General features: G+C 40.0%; 2 protein-coding genes across 5 annotated transcripts in view; one reads left to right on the top strand and one right to left on the bottom strand.

Moving 5' to 3' along the window:
• The window catches only part of pkd1a (polycystic kidney disease 1a), a 92503-nt gene extending 81973 nt beyond the window's left edge, over positions 1-10530 (top strand). Inside the window, exons 45-48 of the mRNA XM_081361512.1 lie at positions 744-1031; positions 1902-2036; positions 4134-4454; positions 6826-10530. Coding sequence (XP_081217638.1) covers positions 744-1031; positions 1902-2036; positions 4134-4454; positions 6826-7986 — 1905 coding nt within the window. The 3' untranslated portion in view covers positions 7987-10530. The remainder of the gene's footprint in view (positions 1-743; positions 1032-1901; positions 2037-4133; positions 4455-6825) is intronic.
• Positions 8066-15790, bottom strand: part of tsc2 (TSC complex subunit 2) — a 51294-nt gene continuing 43569 nt past the window's right edge. For 2 of the 4 annotated variants that reach the window (XM_081361515.1, XM_081361516.1), the window contains 5 exons: positions 14769-14908; positions 14597-14675; positions 14420-14511; positions 12676-12774; positions 8066-12584 (listed from right to left, as the gene is read on the bottom strand). In XM_081361515.1, coding sequence (XP_081217641.1) covers positions 12414-12584; positions 12676-12774; positions 14420-14511; positions 14597-14675; positions 14769-14908 — 581 coding nt within the window. In that variant the 3' untranslated portion in view covers positions 8066-12413. The remainder of the gene's footprint in view (positions 12585-12675; positions 12775-14419; positions 14512-14596; positions 14676-14768; positions 14909-15790) is intronic. The other 2 variants (XM_081361513.1, XM_081361514.1) reach the window with 2 other exon arrangements.

The following is a 15790-nucleotide window of genomic DNA, read 5'->3' as shown; positions in this document are numbered from 1 at the left end:
AAAGGAGTAATCAGTAATTTAATTACATTTCCAGAGTAACTTGCACAACACTGATATGTAGATTGAAATGGCTCATTCTAATGGCGTGTTCACACCAAACGCGAATTTAATTATTTGCGCGAGTAGATTACATACAAAGTCAATGCAAAGACGCGAATAGACGCAAATTCATGCCAAGCGGCGCGAATGACGCAAATTGGGCGACACGTTTGCCGGCAAAGCTCGACAATCGCCTCAATCGCGTCTTCCGCGCAAGTTGAAAAATGTAAACTCGAGCGGAAAATTTGCGTGAAGACGGTGAAATTCACCGAGTTGAGTGCGCCTCTGGATGGTGCTGTGAACCCAGACACGTCGGCGTTTAGCTTTCCTCCGTATTTGGGACTTCCACAACAAGTACAGAGCAGAAATATCATTTGTTTCAGACATGACGGAAAAATTATGGCAGAAAGAAATTGTGTTGTTGTTGATGATGATGACACACTCTTTTTCGCGGGATGTTTTTATTCGCGAGTGACGCGAAAAACAAGAAAAACATCCCGCGAGTAATCTAGAGCGAGTAACGCGATGCGAATATACACTTCGCGTTTGGTGTGAACACACCATAAGGTAATACAAACATAACGCTTCATTATGTAAGGTACACCACTGAAAACATAGTTATGTATATTATATTGCATTTGTCTACAGATCCTCCTAAATATTACACAATGCACCTTTAATTAAGCTCTCTCTTTCTATCACAGCTCCTCCTGCTGGTCTTCGTGATCTATTTCGCTGTACGTGAGGGCACGATTGTCCGGAAACAGGGGTTCGGCTACTTCCTGCGCTTGTGGAATATAGCAAGTGTTTGCAGTCTGCTATTGGCGATTTGTGTCGTCTCTTTACACCTGAGTCGCTCCGTTCTGTCCGCCCGCCAGTGGGGCTCATTTCTACAACAACAGGACACGTTCACAGACTTCTTTCCTCTGGCCCAACAGAACCAGGTTTTGACCCAACTGAGCGCGGCACTGCTCTTCCTGCTGGTGCTCAAGGTGAGCGAATGGGAATCTAACACATGACTTTGGTGTTGTTAGCAAAATGCTTACAGTTTGAGCTACAGAATGCCACTCCTTAAAGGGATAGTTCACCCAAAAATGAAAAGTCTGTCATCATTTAATCACCCTCGTAGTTCCAATCCCATTGGACTTTCATTTGTTTGTGATTGTTTTAATGAAATATGAGAGACTTCTGTCCATTGAAAGTCCATTGCTTCAAAACTCTGATGCTTAGAAACATTTATAATAAGATTGTAAAAGAAATCCATATGAATCGAGCAGTTTAATCCAAGTCTTCTGAAGAGACACGATCGTTTTAAGTGATGAATAGATACTAATTTAGGCTTTTATTCCCATATAAACATTGATCAATGAACATACAGTACATAGAGCCCTCAAATGTGGTAAAGGGAAGCTTAACCGTACTTGCTTGAGAACAGACCTCATTGGTTCTTGCGGAAGCTCAAACGTGCTTGCGTGACGTGAGAATGAACCTCATTCTTGTGCGTCAGGCAAGCATGCTTGAGTTTCTGTTTGTTTGCCAAATTTGAGTGCTCTATGGACGTTCGCTGACCAAAAAAAGTTACTTAGTGTAGCTGTAAAGTTCAGACTTGATAACTAGAAGAATGAACCATTGTGCCCTTGAGCAAGGCACTTAACTTCAGGCTACTCCAGTGAGATTGCCTTGCTAATAAATGTGCTGTAAGTTAGTTTGAGTCAACTAAATGAATGCTACTATATGCAGACGCATAGTTATAAATTCCATCCTCATGCTCTTCTCAGGCCAGACAACACTAAATATTTAACTCTGCAATACATTTTACTGTGAGGCATCATTTATCACCCACCTCATTTCTCTCCGTCTAGGCATCGCACCAGCTGCGCTTCATGAGAGAATGGGGGGTTTTCGGGAGGACGCTGAGGAGATCTTTCTGGGAGATGCTGACGGTTGCCGTCACTCTTCTCGTGTTCCTGTTGGCATACTCGCACACTGGACACCTGGTTAGGACACGCACACACCGCTGCACACCATCTGCAATGTGATTTAAACAATGAAACTGAAACACCTGGTTTTAGGATTTTATTTTAATTCACAATAATGTATTAGCATTGTGTAGGGCCTCCTTTTGCGACCAATACAGCATCACTTCATCTTGGGAATGACAGATACCAGTCAGAGGCCAGAGGGATTTGAGCCATTCCTCTTCCAGAACAGTGGCCTAGTCACTATGTGACGCTGGAGAAAAAACTTTTTCTGACTCGCTCCTCCAAAACACCCCTAGGTGGCTCAGAAATATTCAGATGTGGTGACTCTGCAAGGCCATTCACTTTCATGTTTATCAAACACAAGTCTTGCTGTGTGTATTGGTGTATTATCATGCTGATACACTGCACCCCCTTCAGGGTACAATTTTTGAACCATTAGGTGTACATGTTCCTCCAGAATGGTTCTGTAGTATTTGGCAGTGATGTGCCCATCAAGCACAGTAGGGAATGTTATGATATCGCTGCCCAAACCATCACTGATGCTTCATCCGGTTTTTCACTCTGGGCAGCAATAGTCTGGGTGTTGAGCTGCTTTGGGGCTTCTCCACATCGTAACTCCCACAGATGTGGGAAGGACAGTGATGGTGGACTCATACAAGAACAATACAAGCTTCACATTGTCCACAGCCCAAGATTTGACTATTGGCACCAATGAAATTTGTCCTTGGCACGAGTGACCAAAGGTTTGGCCATAGCAGCCCGACCATGAATATTGACTCCCAACAAACAGTTTTGGTGGAAACGGGAGAGTCGAGGTGCACATTTAATACTGCAGTGAGTTGGGCAGCTGTGGTTTTATGTTTTTGTATACAATCCGGGTACCTGGTCATCCATTTCAGACAGCTTCCTCTTGCGTCAATAGCAGTTACTCCTGTTGGATGTGGTTCGTCCTTCATGGAGGTATGCCGACATTACCCTGAAAACCGTACCTCTCGATACACCGCAAAAACTTGCTGTCCTGCTCACAGATGAGCCAGTTAATTTTTATTTCAATATAAAAAATACGCATTGAGTCATGATTATCCTGATGACCTGCATGCATAACTAAATTTCCAACTAATGCAGAGGAAACAAGTATAATTCAATACATGTATTAGATTCATAAAGGACACAGTTTATAAAAGCACTCTGAACTTTCTGATTTATCTGAACTAAAGGTTCATGTCTTTTAACTGTGTACATAATTGAGTGTGTGAGGACCTTGATGCTGGCTGAATTACACATTACAAATTTCCTACCGAGGGAGGTAAAACATGGTATGCTGAAGTGACCTTGACCTTCTGTAAAACCAGCTACAAAGACTAGGTATTGTTATTAGTTGTTTGAGTCAAGCGTCACTGTTGCTATTACTCATACAGGGGGCTAGAGATTTGATCAAACACACAAATCTTATGTATTAAACATATTCATGGTTGAGGGCAACATAAACATAAGGGCATAACTTGTTCCACACTATTTGTGCTTAAATCATGTGGCTTGTTGAGGAGAGTTGTGCTTTTACTTTTTGAAACAGGTATAAAAATCCATATACTTTATGGGAGAGACAATTAATAGAGACCATAATATCATAGAGATTTGGGGGTTGGCTCTTTTGGGTCTGTAAGCAACCATCACCATCAGAATGCCTTAGCAACCACATAATAGTGACCAAGAAAATGCTTAGCAAAACCCTGACAACCACTCAAGAATTGTGGGTTGAGTTATATGCGTTTGTGCATACATTTGCAAATGTGTTTGTGCATGAATCCGAACACACCACCCTTTCCTTCTTCCTGAATTATTAAATCCAAATTCCAAGAAGTTCTTGGCTGTTTACAAACAGTAAGTGCAACAAATGTTGGCACAATGTTGTTGAAGTAGATGTAAGAGGCTGTTCAATTATCTCCCTCACTCACCTAGAATACTTAATGAGCCAGTTATGAACCATCATTGTACATCTTATATCTTTTAAAAGCAGTCTGTTCTGATCAATAAATCTCATTTCTGCTCTTTTGAGTGTTTGCCAAAAGTTTAGCAAAATCTTAAAACAAGCACTTTCTTTTTCCCTTCTAGATTTTCCACTCTGTCATGGAGGGCTACGGAGCAGTTAGCTCTACTTTCTTGAAGTTACTTGGCTCTAGTGGGCGTGGGCTGTTGTCATGGCGACCAGACAGTGGTTCCTCCCCATGTTCTGCTTCCTGTTTTATCTTCCACATTAGTTTTACTCTACTCAGACTCATTTTGCTGTGGCTTTTGGTCTCGGCATTGCTAAGGAACTATCGTCGGGCAAGGGCGGAACTCTACCGTCCAGCCATTGACCTACAGGACTATGAGATGGTGGAGTTGTTCCTGCGACGCCTAAAAATGTGGATGGGGCTCAGCCGTGCTAAAGAGGTGCGTGTACTTACATAATACCCAAGATTTTGTCTGATGCAAGTTTTTACCAATGTAGCATGTCTGGAATTAGGTCTTGCAAGTATCTGATGTGATTATGAACTATATGTAGGTTTATAGGATCTGAGCCTTGGTTGATTCTACCTGAGGCACAGGGTTTCCGTTTTCCGGTAATTGCCGGACATTGGCCGGTAAAAAAATGAAATGTCCGACAAAATTAAATCTCTCCGGTCAAATTGTCCGATTCAAATTGCCTAATAATCCCGCCCCCCTAACACAATCTGAATTTGAGAATAAGCCTAAAATGTATAAAGCAAAAATACACCGACCTTTGCCTATGTTATAAAGGAACAGGCTCTACCGTTTGAAAGTTATTAAACATTATTGGTTGAATTCCAAAGTGGAATGTGGTCTGTTATTTCTTGATATCAGACCGCTGCGAAGCACTAGCGGCGCCAGGATTTTGATTGTAGGTGGGCCTCCAGAAAACTGGATAAGCCAAAAAAATAAAAACGGGTTTCCCTTCATCTCCGTTTCAGCGTTTTTCTGGGCACTGAGGACAGCGACTAAAATTATAGGCCTATTATTTTTAGTTTATTAACAGCAACAACAGCTGTAAAGATGAAGTTGACGATCGCCATCTCAGTGAACGCGCCTATAGAGAGAAATGCACATCATGGATTACATAATCAGAGAGTAGCCTATTTCTTTTCGTTTTAAATTGTTAAAAAGACATTTCAAGCTTTCTTAAGATATATTTCATGTATGTAAGGCCTACGCTGAGTTTCGTTAAATTAGGATGAGATGCGCTCCCGTTCACAAGCAAGTGACTTCGCGGGCGCCATCATGTAGGCCTATCGTCTGCTATATTAAAAATTGTTATTATTATATTAAATTTAGGCAATTGGTTGATAAAAAAATCATTAAAATTAAGATACAATTTATACAAAACGAAATTCACTTCAAAAAAGTTTTTCTACAAAACAAAAAACTTAATTAAGTGGTCAAGATCATGTCTGACCCGCTCCATTTCTCTCGATATTGCGCATACTATCTTACACGTGCGGTTCACTTTTCATAATCCACATAAATTAAAAAATAACATTATAATATTTTAACAAATATTAAATTAAATGAGCTTATTTAATGGCTACAACGCGTATAGTAGACAGACTCTCTATTTGTACAAATTGCTGCACATTCATTTTATTCTGAATTTTGCACATATAAGTTGAAAGGCATTTGTTTGTGCATGCATAGCAAAACATATCTGCAACATTTATCAAGTTCACTGATAATTATGCGCGCATTTATTAATTATTATCTTAATGGATAAGGAAACAAGGACGAAGCATGTAAACTGCGTTGTTTGTTTAGATCGCAAATAGATCCGAATGAAGAAACGTACAAAACCATAGTAGAAAATGGGTCTCGAGTGTTCCTGCAGAGAGGGGGTTCTCGCTGCAGAATCGGATCAAGACGAAGCAGCAAAGTCGCCTTGCGGAGAACAAGGTTACGCGGCTTATGCGCATTGCAAGTTGTGGAGAGACACTGGGAAGTTCGCTTGAGTAAAAACAATAGGCTTCAGATAGTTTATGTGGGGAAGGGGGATGGTTTTTTAAACTATGAATGTGAAACCATAGTAAAAACAATTGGCGTTGATTGACGCCAATCGGACGTTCATGTTTTTTCTGTCTATTTGAAAGTTAGGCTAATAAACAAGTTGCATTCTATATGGGCTGATTATGTCAATTTTTAAGTCACATAGCCTTTCTCCAGTTTTCCTCAACTTGACTAATTAAGAGGCGATATTTGACCGGTATATCATCAAAATGTCCGGAAAACAAAACCTCTGCCGCTCACTTTGACCGGCACCATTTTTTTCTAGCGGAAACTCTGCTGAGGCACTTGTTTATTTGCCAAACCTGAGTAGCTCATTTAGCCCATAGTCCCTTGTTCCCTTCAGTCAATTTGTAGTACATTAGTAGATGCTTTTAAGACAAAGCAATTTGCAGAGCAGAGAGATTCCCCCTCAAGCACATTGTCTTGATAAAGCCGTATTGAAGACATTGTTAACTGTGGGTGTGGCATAGTGGCTAAAGATCATAAATGGTTGCTGGTCAAGCCCTCCAAGGAACGAACCATGAACTGTTACCTTTGTGCTTTTGAGGGCACCTTTCCCCAGGTTTCTCCCAACAGATTGTCCCTTAAAAAAAGTGTACAGTAAGATGCTTTGGATAATGACTAACTCTTTTTACTGATTTTCTAGTATGTCACCAGTCTTCCAGATTGATCCTTCACCCCAGACCTTGACCTTTTTAATTACCACCACACACTTATCTTGACCCTTTATCCCTTTCTTCCCTGATAGTTCCGGCACAAGGTGCGATTTGAAGGTATGGAGCTCCCGCCTTCACGTTCCTCTTCAACAAGTGACTGCAAGTCCTTGTGTCTTCCTCCTCTGGACACTCCAGAGGCTCCCCCTACTCCCGACAGCGTTGATGGAGGATCTGAGGCCTCCTGGCGGCCCACTTCCAGCAGTCCTTGCAGTCTGGCTGAAGCCCCGGGTCTGGGACTAGGCCTTACCTTAGGCCTTGGGGTGATAGTTGGAGGCCAAGGCTGGAAAGAGAGAGCCGAGATGGAGGCAACGCTCCGCAGAATCCTCCCAGCTTTCGATGCTTTGCTTCTTCAGCTGGACCGGGTCACCCATGCCACAGAGGAATTGTATCGAACAGAGTGCCGTCTAGAGAGACTGCTGAGGAAGAGTAGAGGACGGGGCAGAGGGACACGCCGCCATAGAAGTCTGGAGTCTGCAGGACAGAAGAGACATAGATACAAGGGGGCAGACAGGAACACACAAGTGGCAGAGAGTAGCAAAAGTCCCTCGATAACTGAAATAAATGCACCTGTGTCCGAGAGAAATCTTCACAAGAGAGACAGAAGATCAAGGAAATCAGACAAGTTCTCACAAATCACCAGTGGCCTTCCCACAAGCCTCAATAAGGTAGACTCCAGTCCCCACAGGACCGATAGTCTCCAAAAGACTCAAGAAATTCTCAGTACTGTGGTGGTAGATGTCAGCAAGACCGAGAAAGACCCTCACAAGGTCCCCCTCAAAGCAAGTCCTTCTAAGGAGGACAGTAGTCCACCCAGAGTCCAAAAAACTGTCAAGGCTTCTCATAAACTAAAAGGAACTTCCAAGGTTGACCCAAACTTCCAAAGAGACTCTGAGGTTGTTGGCTGTGCCAACAAACCTGCCCCTGCCCCTGCCCCTACCCCCACCCCCGTTCCCACTCCAACGTCTGCTCCCTCAACTGCTCCGGTTTCTGCCATAACTACCCCAGTACCGATCCCTCGCTCCCATGAGTGGGTTCCTCCCAGCAACAGCGAGAACCTTCCCTCCAGTGTATTCCGGCACCCTGCACACACTACTACGAATCCCACCCGCAAACGCAAGCACAAACCTCCCCCTCTTAAAAACAAGGTGCACCCCAACACAGACAGACCAATCTCAGGACATCCCAAACCTTGACATTCCAAGGTTCCAACAATCAGTATGCAAGTTAAGGCAGATTTTAGGAATTGAGTCATAAAGCTAAGAGACTCAAGGAATGTTGAAGCTCAAGGGTTACGGCCTTTCATGAGGAAATGAGGACCTGGTGACAGCAGGTTTTGTAACCAGGCTCTCAAGAAGAGCAAATGCAAGACGTTTCTCAAACTAAACCAAATAATAGACCACAGCCTTAAGTTCCAACCCACAAGTCTTTCAATTGGTGACACCTTACTAGAAGTCACAAGATGGAAACTAGGTGCAGGTCACCATGGTTTCTATAATCCTCAAGAAGTTTATTCAATGCAAGTTGCCCTTTTCCTTCCCCTCCCGCAGTGACCTCAAGTCCAACCTCTTGACCCTGGTGGTCAACTGAGTTGAAACCGACAAGAGCACACCTTGTGCTGTCGCAGAAACAAAACAAACTCTTGAAAGAGACCATGAAGGACTACAACAGCACGCCTGTTGATGCAGGATGGCTAAAGCTTGATGGTACTTGTCATACAATGGTTTTAGTTATGTTTAATGAATAGTGTTCTTTTTTTGTGTTGTTGTTGAAGGAAGCTATGTTAAGGTCATGGGTGAATGTATTGCCCAGCGATGCAGAATAGGCACAACTTATTCAGAAAGGCTCACACTGACAGACAGACACTCGCACACAAACAGACACAAGACACACTTAGATTTGCGGGTACATATTTGCTACCATTCCATAAATATAGAGCTTTGAGGTACTTATGCATAATTCATGCTTTTTAATATAGGAAGATAGACGCAAAAACATATCAGAAAATATATAGACTTGTATGATTTCCCCACTTACACTTACACACTCACACTAACATACTTCTGAAGAGGCCATCAGGGTGCTAAACAACTAGTAATCCTCAGGATTTCACATATATTTCTTCCGACATAATTGCATGTCATTACCATTCATAGGTTTTTCAGATGAAATGGAGCTGAGGGCGAGTAAGAGAAGATTAAAATAGAAGGAAAATTTAGAGAAGGGAAAGGGTGTCAGAAATGGTAAATTCAAAGGGAGTCATACAAATTGGGATATGTTAATAGAAGGACATGAAAAGGTAGATGAAGGGAAATGTTAAGAGCGCATTAAGACAAAGGTATGTCCCTCATTCAAGCACAACTCCCAGAATTCTCTGTATGGGGATTTGTTGTTCCCGTAGGTTAAAATTATGTTCCATGAAGAATTATTATTGTAAGTAGTTTGTTAATTCATGAAAAATCAGCTTATTATATATGGAAGTGTTTGTTGCTGCCTTCTATGATGTTTTGAATCTTATTTAAAAAGCACTTTGTATTGATGTTATAAAATGAATGATTGTGACGGTATCAGTGTGATTTAGTTTGAATGTGTTATGGAAAAATGTTTTGCAGAAATAATAAAATAAGCTTGGTACGAACATAAGAGATAGTTACAACAGCATTGCTCTCCGTATAATTTTGCCAAAGCTTGCTACTCAAGTAAGAAGAGATTAACTTAAAGTTTCTTTTGTACTTAGCACTTTATTTCAATGTCAAGCTTTAGTGCTTTGCCATACTTAACTAGTGTGTAATGTTTCTTCACATACAGCTTTCCAGAACTATTCTCGTTGAGTATTATACACAAGCTGCATCAGGATGATAATTACCATTAATATTTTTCATGTATTGGTTTTTATAATGTGTTGATTTTGTCTCTCTTGTGAAGTACTAAAATAATGTTGTTTACCGTGATGACGCTCAGGGACCCTCTTTGTAAAAACTCAAACCAGGATTTTTTTTGTTTGTTTGTTTGTATTGGCTTCAATCAATACATGTCTTAAGGTCTCATATAATGAAATTAGAGTAGTTGAGAGTGATTGGATGATGAAGTGAATGCTTAAGCATTCAAACAGATCCACTACAGGGAGTTTTGATTCTGTCAAAGGTCACGTCCACTACAGTAACGTCCTTATTCTGGCCAATCCAGATCAAGTTTTGAAAGGTCATGTTTATCTGTACATATTGGTGTGCCCTGATGTAAATATTGTATTAGAGTTTGATTGCATTTTTTTAAATCTCATTTGCCTAAACCGCACTGAGAGGAAATTCTGTTTTGTTTCCATTGCACAAAATGGACGTCGGGATGTACACTCATTTCACACAAATGCTTTGCTGCATATTTCATTTCACCTTGGCGTTGACCAAAGGAAAAAAAATACACCAAAAAATTTTTTAATAGAACTACACACAGCACAAGCGGTCATTTTAAAATATAATGGCTTTTTAGTAGTTCTTTGCAGGACAGTACTGCTGCTGAAATATTTCATACTTTTAGGTGCGTGTCAGAAAAATTTTCACGCCGGTCACATGTGCCAAAACCAACTTGCATGCAATAATGTAAAGTCCTACATTTTTTGTATTAAATGCTGAAGGTAATGTGTTGATTGCAGGTTTGCCATTTTGTGTTGTACTTGTAACTTTGTAGCACTTCGCTTTACATGCTTTTGCACTTGACAAAGTCAAATAAAGAGTCTGACAGCTGAGAGTCTCTGGTTCATGTGGGGCTTCAGTTCAATGTATTGATTTACCTTTAAAGGCTTTTCATTCACTTGTGCCACAACATAAACCTTACATTGCACTTTGAGATCTCTGGGAAATCACAGCTCAAGTCTCCACTCAATGGTATCTTCGATGCTTTTGTTTAGGGCAGGGGTGTCCATACACGCTCCTGGAGGATCACTCTCCTGCAGAGTTCAGCTCCAGTTTTCCTCAACACTCCTGCCTGGAAGTTCATAGTACACCCTTTATTAGCTGCTTCAGGTTGGAGCAAAACAGTGGCCCTCAAGGAGTAGGATTGGATACCCCTGGTTTAGTGTAAAAGTTAAAGGTACACTATGAAACATTTGGACCTCAAGCAGTTAAAAAACTGCATGTATTTTGTGGAAGAACATGGTTTTGGTTGTGCTTTGAATATGAATATGACTATCCTTCAGCTCATGAAACATTTTAGATTTAGATTGGAAGGATCTCAAGTGGATTAGCTGAAGACGTTACTGTAGCTTTGCCCATTAATAGACACGTACTTCCTCGAGAATAAACTCCAGCACAGCGCTACAATAACCATAATGAAATGAGCCTTCACAATAAATAATACTTTCCACTGAACTCTGTTAGAGAGCTACATATGGCAATTTATCTGTATCGGTTTACCTTTCACCTGTTGACTAATAAAAAACTGTCGCTTTTATAACATTTCAAATCCCTCAGTTCTTGCCATCTCTGAAAAGCCAAGCTAATGTTTCTTGAATTGATGATGAATTGACTTTAAATCTTGTTAATTGTATATGTATTCATATTTCTTTCCTTGACACATCCGCTCGATTGTAACGCAGCCTCGAGTTTTAGAAAGGTGCTATAAATTAAAATGATTAACTCACCAATATTTCCCTTAAAAAGTTCATTTCCTACACTGGCATCTATACAGACTAAAGCAACAGTTTCAAACATGAGTGAAAGTAGACTCAGAACAGCAGAGGTATTGTTGCGCATTTCAGTGTTTTATTTGGTAGCGAAGCGCACACATGTCCGATGCGGTTTACCGTTTTTAGTGTTGTTCTGCAAATCTGCTGTTCTAGTAGAAACTCAGATTAGAAATAACCGTCACACACACACAAAGAAAATGACAGAAAACAAGCAAACAGCAATTAGGTCACAGTAATCTTCAAGCACACTGGATTTACATCTTCATGTCCTCAGTAACACTTTACAGTAATGTTCTACACATTAGTTAGCATGAATAAATAATAATAATTTGTAACATTTAAGGTTGGATTATGAAATTACGTGAACTGCATGTGCAAATTAACATTAAATGCTTTAAGATTAGTTCATAACATCGAATGTAATAACTATAGAACGTTATTGTAAAGTGCTTCCATGTTTTCGGTGTGGTTCATGCAGGTTGTTATGTTGGCACTGCTGTGTGGACGGTTATCACAGACATTATATATATACTCAGAGAAAAACGAGAGATTGAGTGAGTGAGCACGAGACACAAACGTGTGGATGAAGACGGGAAGAGAAACCGTGTGTGTTGCGTGCGCAATTTCGCGATACTGCTAAAAATGGCGTGCGATAATGCCAGTGTGTGTCTTTACGTCCATCTTTCAGCAGACAGAGCAGCGTTTGTGAAATTCATTCATACTTTTTAAGTTTATTTGACTTAAGATCATGTTACACACTACAATACAGTCAGTCAGTCAGTCACAGCGCTGAGTGAGACCAGCTGAACGGATCTCTTCCTGATGGCACAATGGCTCGCTGTAAATGTGATCTTATTAACGCTCCGCCTTCTGGAAAGGGTTCATTCGTCTGGACTGATGGGAACGCAGCGTCTCGGTTAAAAACACATCATGGGTCTCTCACTAGACAAAGTCTGTGAAATCGTCGACGGTCGACACGAGCCTCTTCCTCTGGCCGGCGTCCGGGTTGGAAGCAGAAGCGGAGGGCTGGTGGGCGGGTTTATTCTGCATGGGACCGTGGCTTTGAGTCAGAGAGATCCCATGAGTGGGCCGGGACTGGATTTCCTCCTGAGCCTATTGATGGAGAAAAGCCAAGAGAAAGCAATGCATTATTTACGCAATACGTATTATATATGCAATTATAGATTATAGTTGGCACTCTCACCCGGGTCCTGATCCTCTTGATGTGTCTCAATCTCGCCAGCCATTTTGAAGCATACGCGTCCGATGGGTTCGCCCTGGACTGGTGCACAAGCGACGCCATCTTTCCAAGACAGTAGCAGATAAATGACTCATTAAAAGGGTATAATGTAATTGTTTGTTCTCGAAACCGTAATTACGTTCGTATCTAAGACTGATTAAAGTCAACATGAAACTTTGCACTGCCCACATTTCAATATTATTTCCAAACTGAAGTACTTCTGTCTACTAAAGGCTTCTAAAGTTCAATGGTAACCATGGCAACGATAATTTATTAATCCACCCCCAAAGTAATCCTCGTCCCGAGTGAAACCTGATTTTGCCGGCCATTTTGTGGCATGTTGTGCTAATTGGAGGCAGAAGCAGTGGGCTGAGACTTCCTGCAGTGATTTGTAGGGTCTCGGAGGAAAGCGTTGGTGTGTGAGTCACAACACCGTCTCCACTTATCACAGCAGGTGGGAAGAGTTGTGAGCTCAACTATCCAAGAGGAGAAAAAAAGCAGTGTGCGGCAAACGGTTTTCCATCTTGCGGATACGGCCTTTATACCGTAAACATCATTACTGCACTCGCTCTGCATCATTTGAGCTGCACGCATAAATTATACCTGAAATTATGACAATTCGCACCTGACAAAAACAGCTAAACGCATTAAATACTAGGGCTGGCTAAAAATATCGATTTCTCAATTTTAATCAATTCTTAAAAGGATAGTTTACCCAAAAACGAAGATTTTGCCGTCATCTACTCACCCACTTTCTGTCTTCATTTGAACACAAAAGAAGATATTGTAAAGATTTAAAAAAATAAAAATACTATGGAAGTCATTGGCAACTGTCTGGATACCAATAATATCTTCTTTTGTGCTCAAATGACGACAGAAACTCATACAGGTTTGGAACAACATGAGGGTGAGTCAATGATGACAACATTTTCATTTTTGGGTGTACTATCCCTTTAAATCCCAAGAATTTTGATATTTTTCTTCAGTATTTAATGTATGTTTGAATAAATGCGTCAAGTTTTTATGACAGCCACCATGTTTATATATATTTTTTTAAACGAATTGGAGTAGAAACATAATTACGTAATTATAAAGTTAGTATTATAACTTTATTATTATTATAAAAAAATGTAAGTGTTTGTATACAAATCAGTTAATATTAAACTTCATTATTATAGCATTATTTGAAAATTATGAAAATATTCGAAAATATGCCATGTACTGTCTGTATCTGATATCCAAATTAATAAATATCAAAAACAAACTGAATTTTGTGTCAATCCCCAGCCCTATTAAATACCTTTCTGATTTGGTTTTTGCATAGTAACGCCCTAGCAACCACCAGGGGTGTAAAATGTACTGGAAAATTATACCGAAGTGAAAGTCTGGATACTGAGTGAAGTCCAAGTATCAAGCCAAAAACATACTTGAGTGATAGAATCATGATAGAGGAGTTTTTAGCCTAAGCATTATGAACCGTTTTCTTAATGCAAAGTGAATGAATTGCATAAAATGATCGGACAGACAGACAGAGGGGTTTCGTTGAGGTGGAAAAACACAACGGCGCAGGTCAAAAACATCCATCTATGTTTACACAGAGCAATATCAGCACAGTTGAGCACAAACACACGGAAAAGTGCCACTCTTTAGGAAATGTAAAAGACTCGTGAAACACAAGGAAAAGAGAGGAAAAACACTCAAGTCTCACATTGGCGTGCAGCGCCATCTGTCTCACGAGCAGAGGAAGGTTGCGGTCAGAGACGATCTTTGCCACACTGGTGTCCACCAAACCCTCCAGATCTGAGAGAGAATGAGGAGTCACAGGGGTCAGGCTTCTGCTTCACTAGAATACAAATACATCTGAATGAAAGCGGGTTATTTCAACCTTTCCGACACTGCAGCGTGACCAGGTTGCTCTCGTAGTCCAGTGGCTTTATGAGCACCTCCACAAAGTTGAACTGGCCCTGTCAACATCAACACACATATTTTAAAAACGGTTCAGGTAGAAAGAATGTGGCAAAGACAGGAATGAAACGTAAAGGGACTCCCTCACACACCTTGATGGTGCCCAGTTTGTACTCCTCCCCGGAGTCGTTGTAAACCACCACCACAAAGTCGTTGCCGATGTGGCGTTTCTTGTTGCAGCAGCCCTTGTCGCTCTCTCGGTTCGGCATGAGAGTGGCTATGTGGAAAATGGCTGAAGGGAAGGAAACGACTGCATTAGTCAGACTCTCTTTCTGAACGCCTCAGATAATCAGCTCAACACACAGTAATGGATCACACACACGAACACTCAGTCAACACTGACTCAAGTGGATCTGAAGTCTATTCATCATACTTCAGATCGGGAAAGGTTTGCCTGTTTTCTGACTGGTGGGCTTTTTCAAGGACCTCTCTAATAATAATAATAATAATAATAAATAGTTATTAATAGTAGATAATAATTACAGTAATAGTAGGATTAGTAAGAAATAATATTTATTAAAATAAGAATTATTAGAATGAATAATATTAATCCTACTACTACTACTAATTTTTATTATTACTATTATTCTATTATAATTGTTGCTCAAATTCAACAGTGAGTGAAGAAATACTGACTAAAAATATATTCCCCATACTTAAGATCTTAAAAGGTTTGCTATACTTCATTTCTAAGCTCTTTCTAATAATAATAATAATATATAAAATTATATAAATTAGAGAGACCTTAGAAATTATTATGATTAATTATAATTACTATTATTATTATTTTAGTAATATGAAATAATATAAAATTATAAATAGAATTAATAATTATTGTTATCATCATTATTATTATTATTATATGACTATAACTATTATGAATAATATTATTATTATATCTTAATCACAGCAAGTAGTAGTAGTGAGACAGAAAGAAAAAATAATAATTATTAATTAGAAAGAATAAAATAATTATATGAATGTAAATGTATTATTATTAAGAAAATTATTATTAGTAAATTATGATTATAATATAACGACTATTGTTTGTATTAATAATAACTTAACAGCTAGTAATACCAGTAATAAGAATTATTAATTATAATAACTACTA

Source organism: Scardinius erythrophthalmus (assembly GCF_964197995.2).
Source record: "Scardinius erythrophthalmus genome assembly, chromosome: 3".
NCBI lineage: Eukaryota > Metazoa > Chordata > Actinopteri > Cypriniformes > Leuciscidae > Scardinius > Scardinius erythrophthalmus.
The sequence above is the reverse complement of the archived record's forward strand: the minus strand, read 5'-3'. Positions and strand labels throughout refer to the sequence as shown.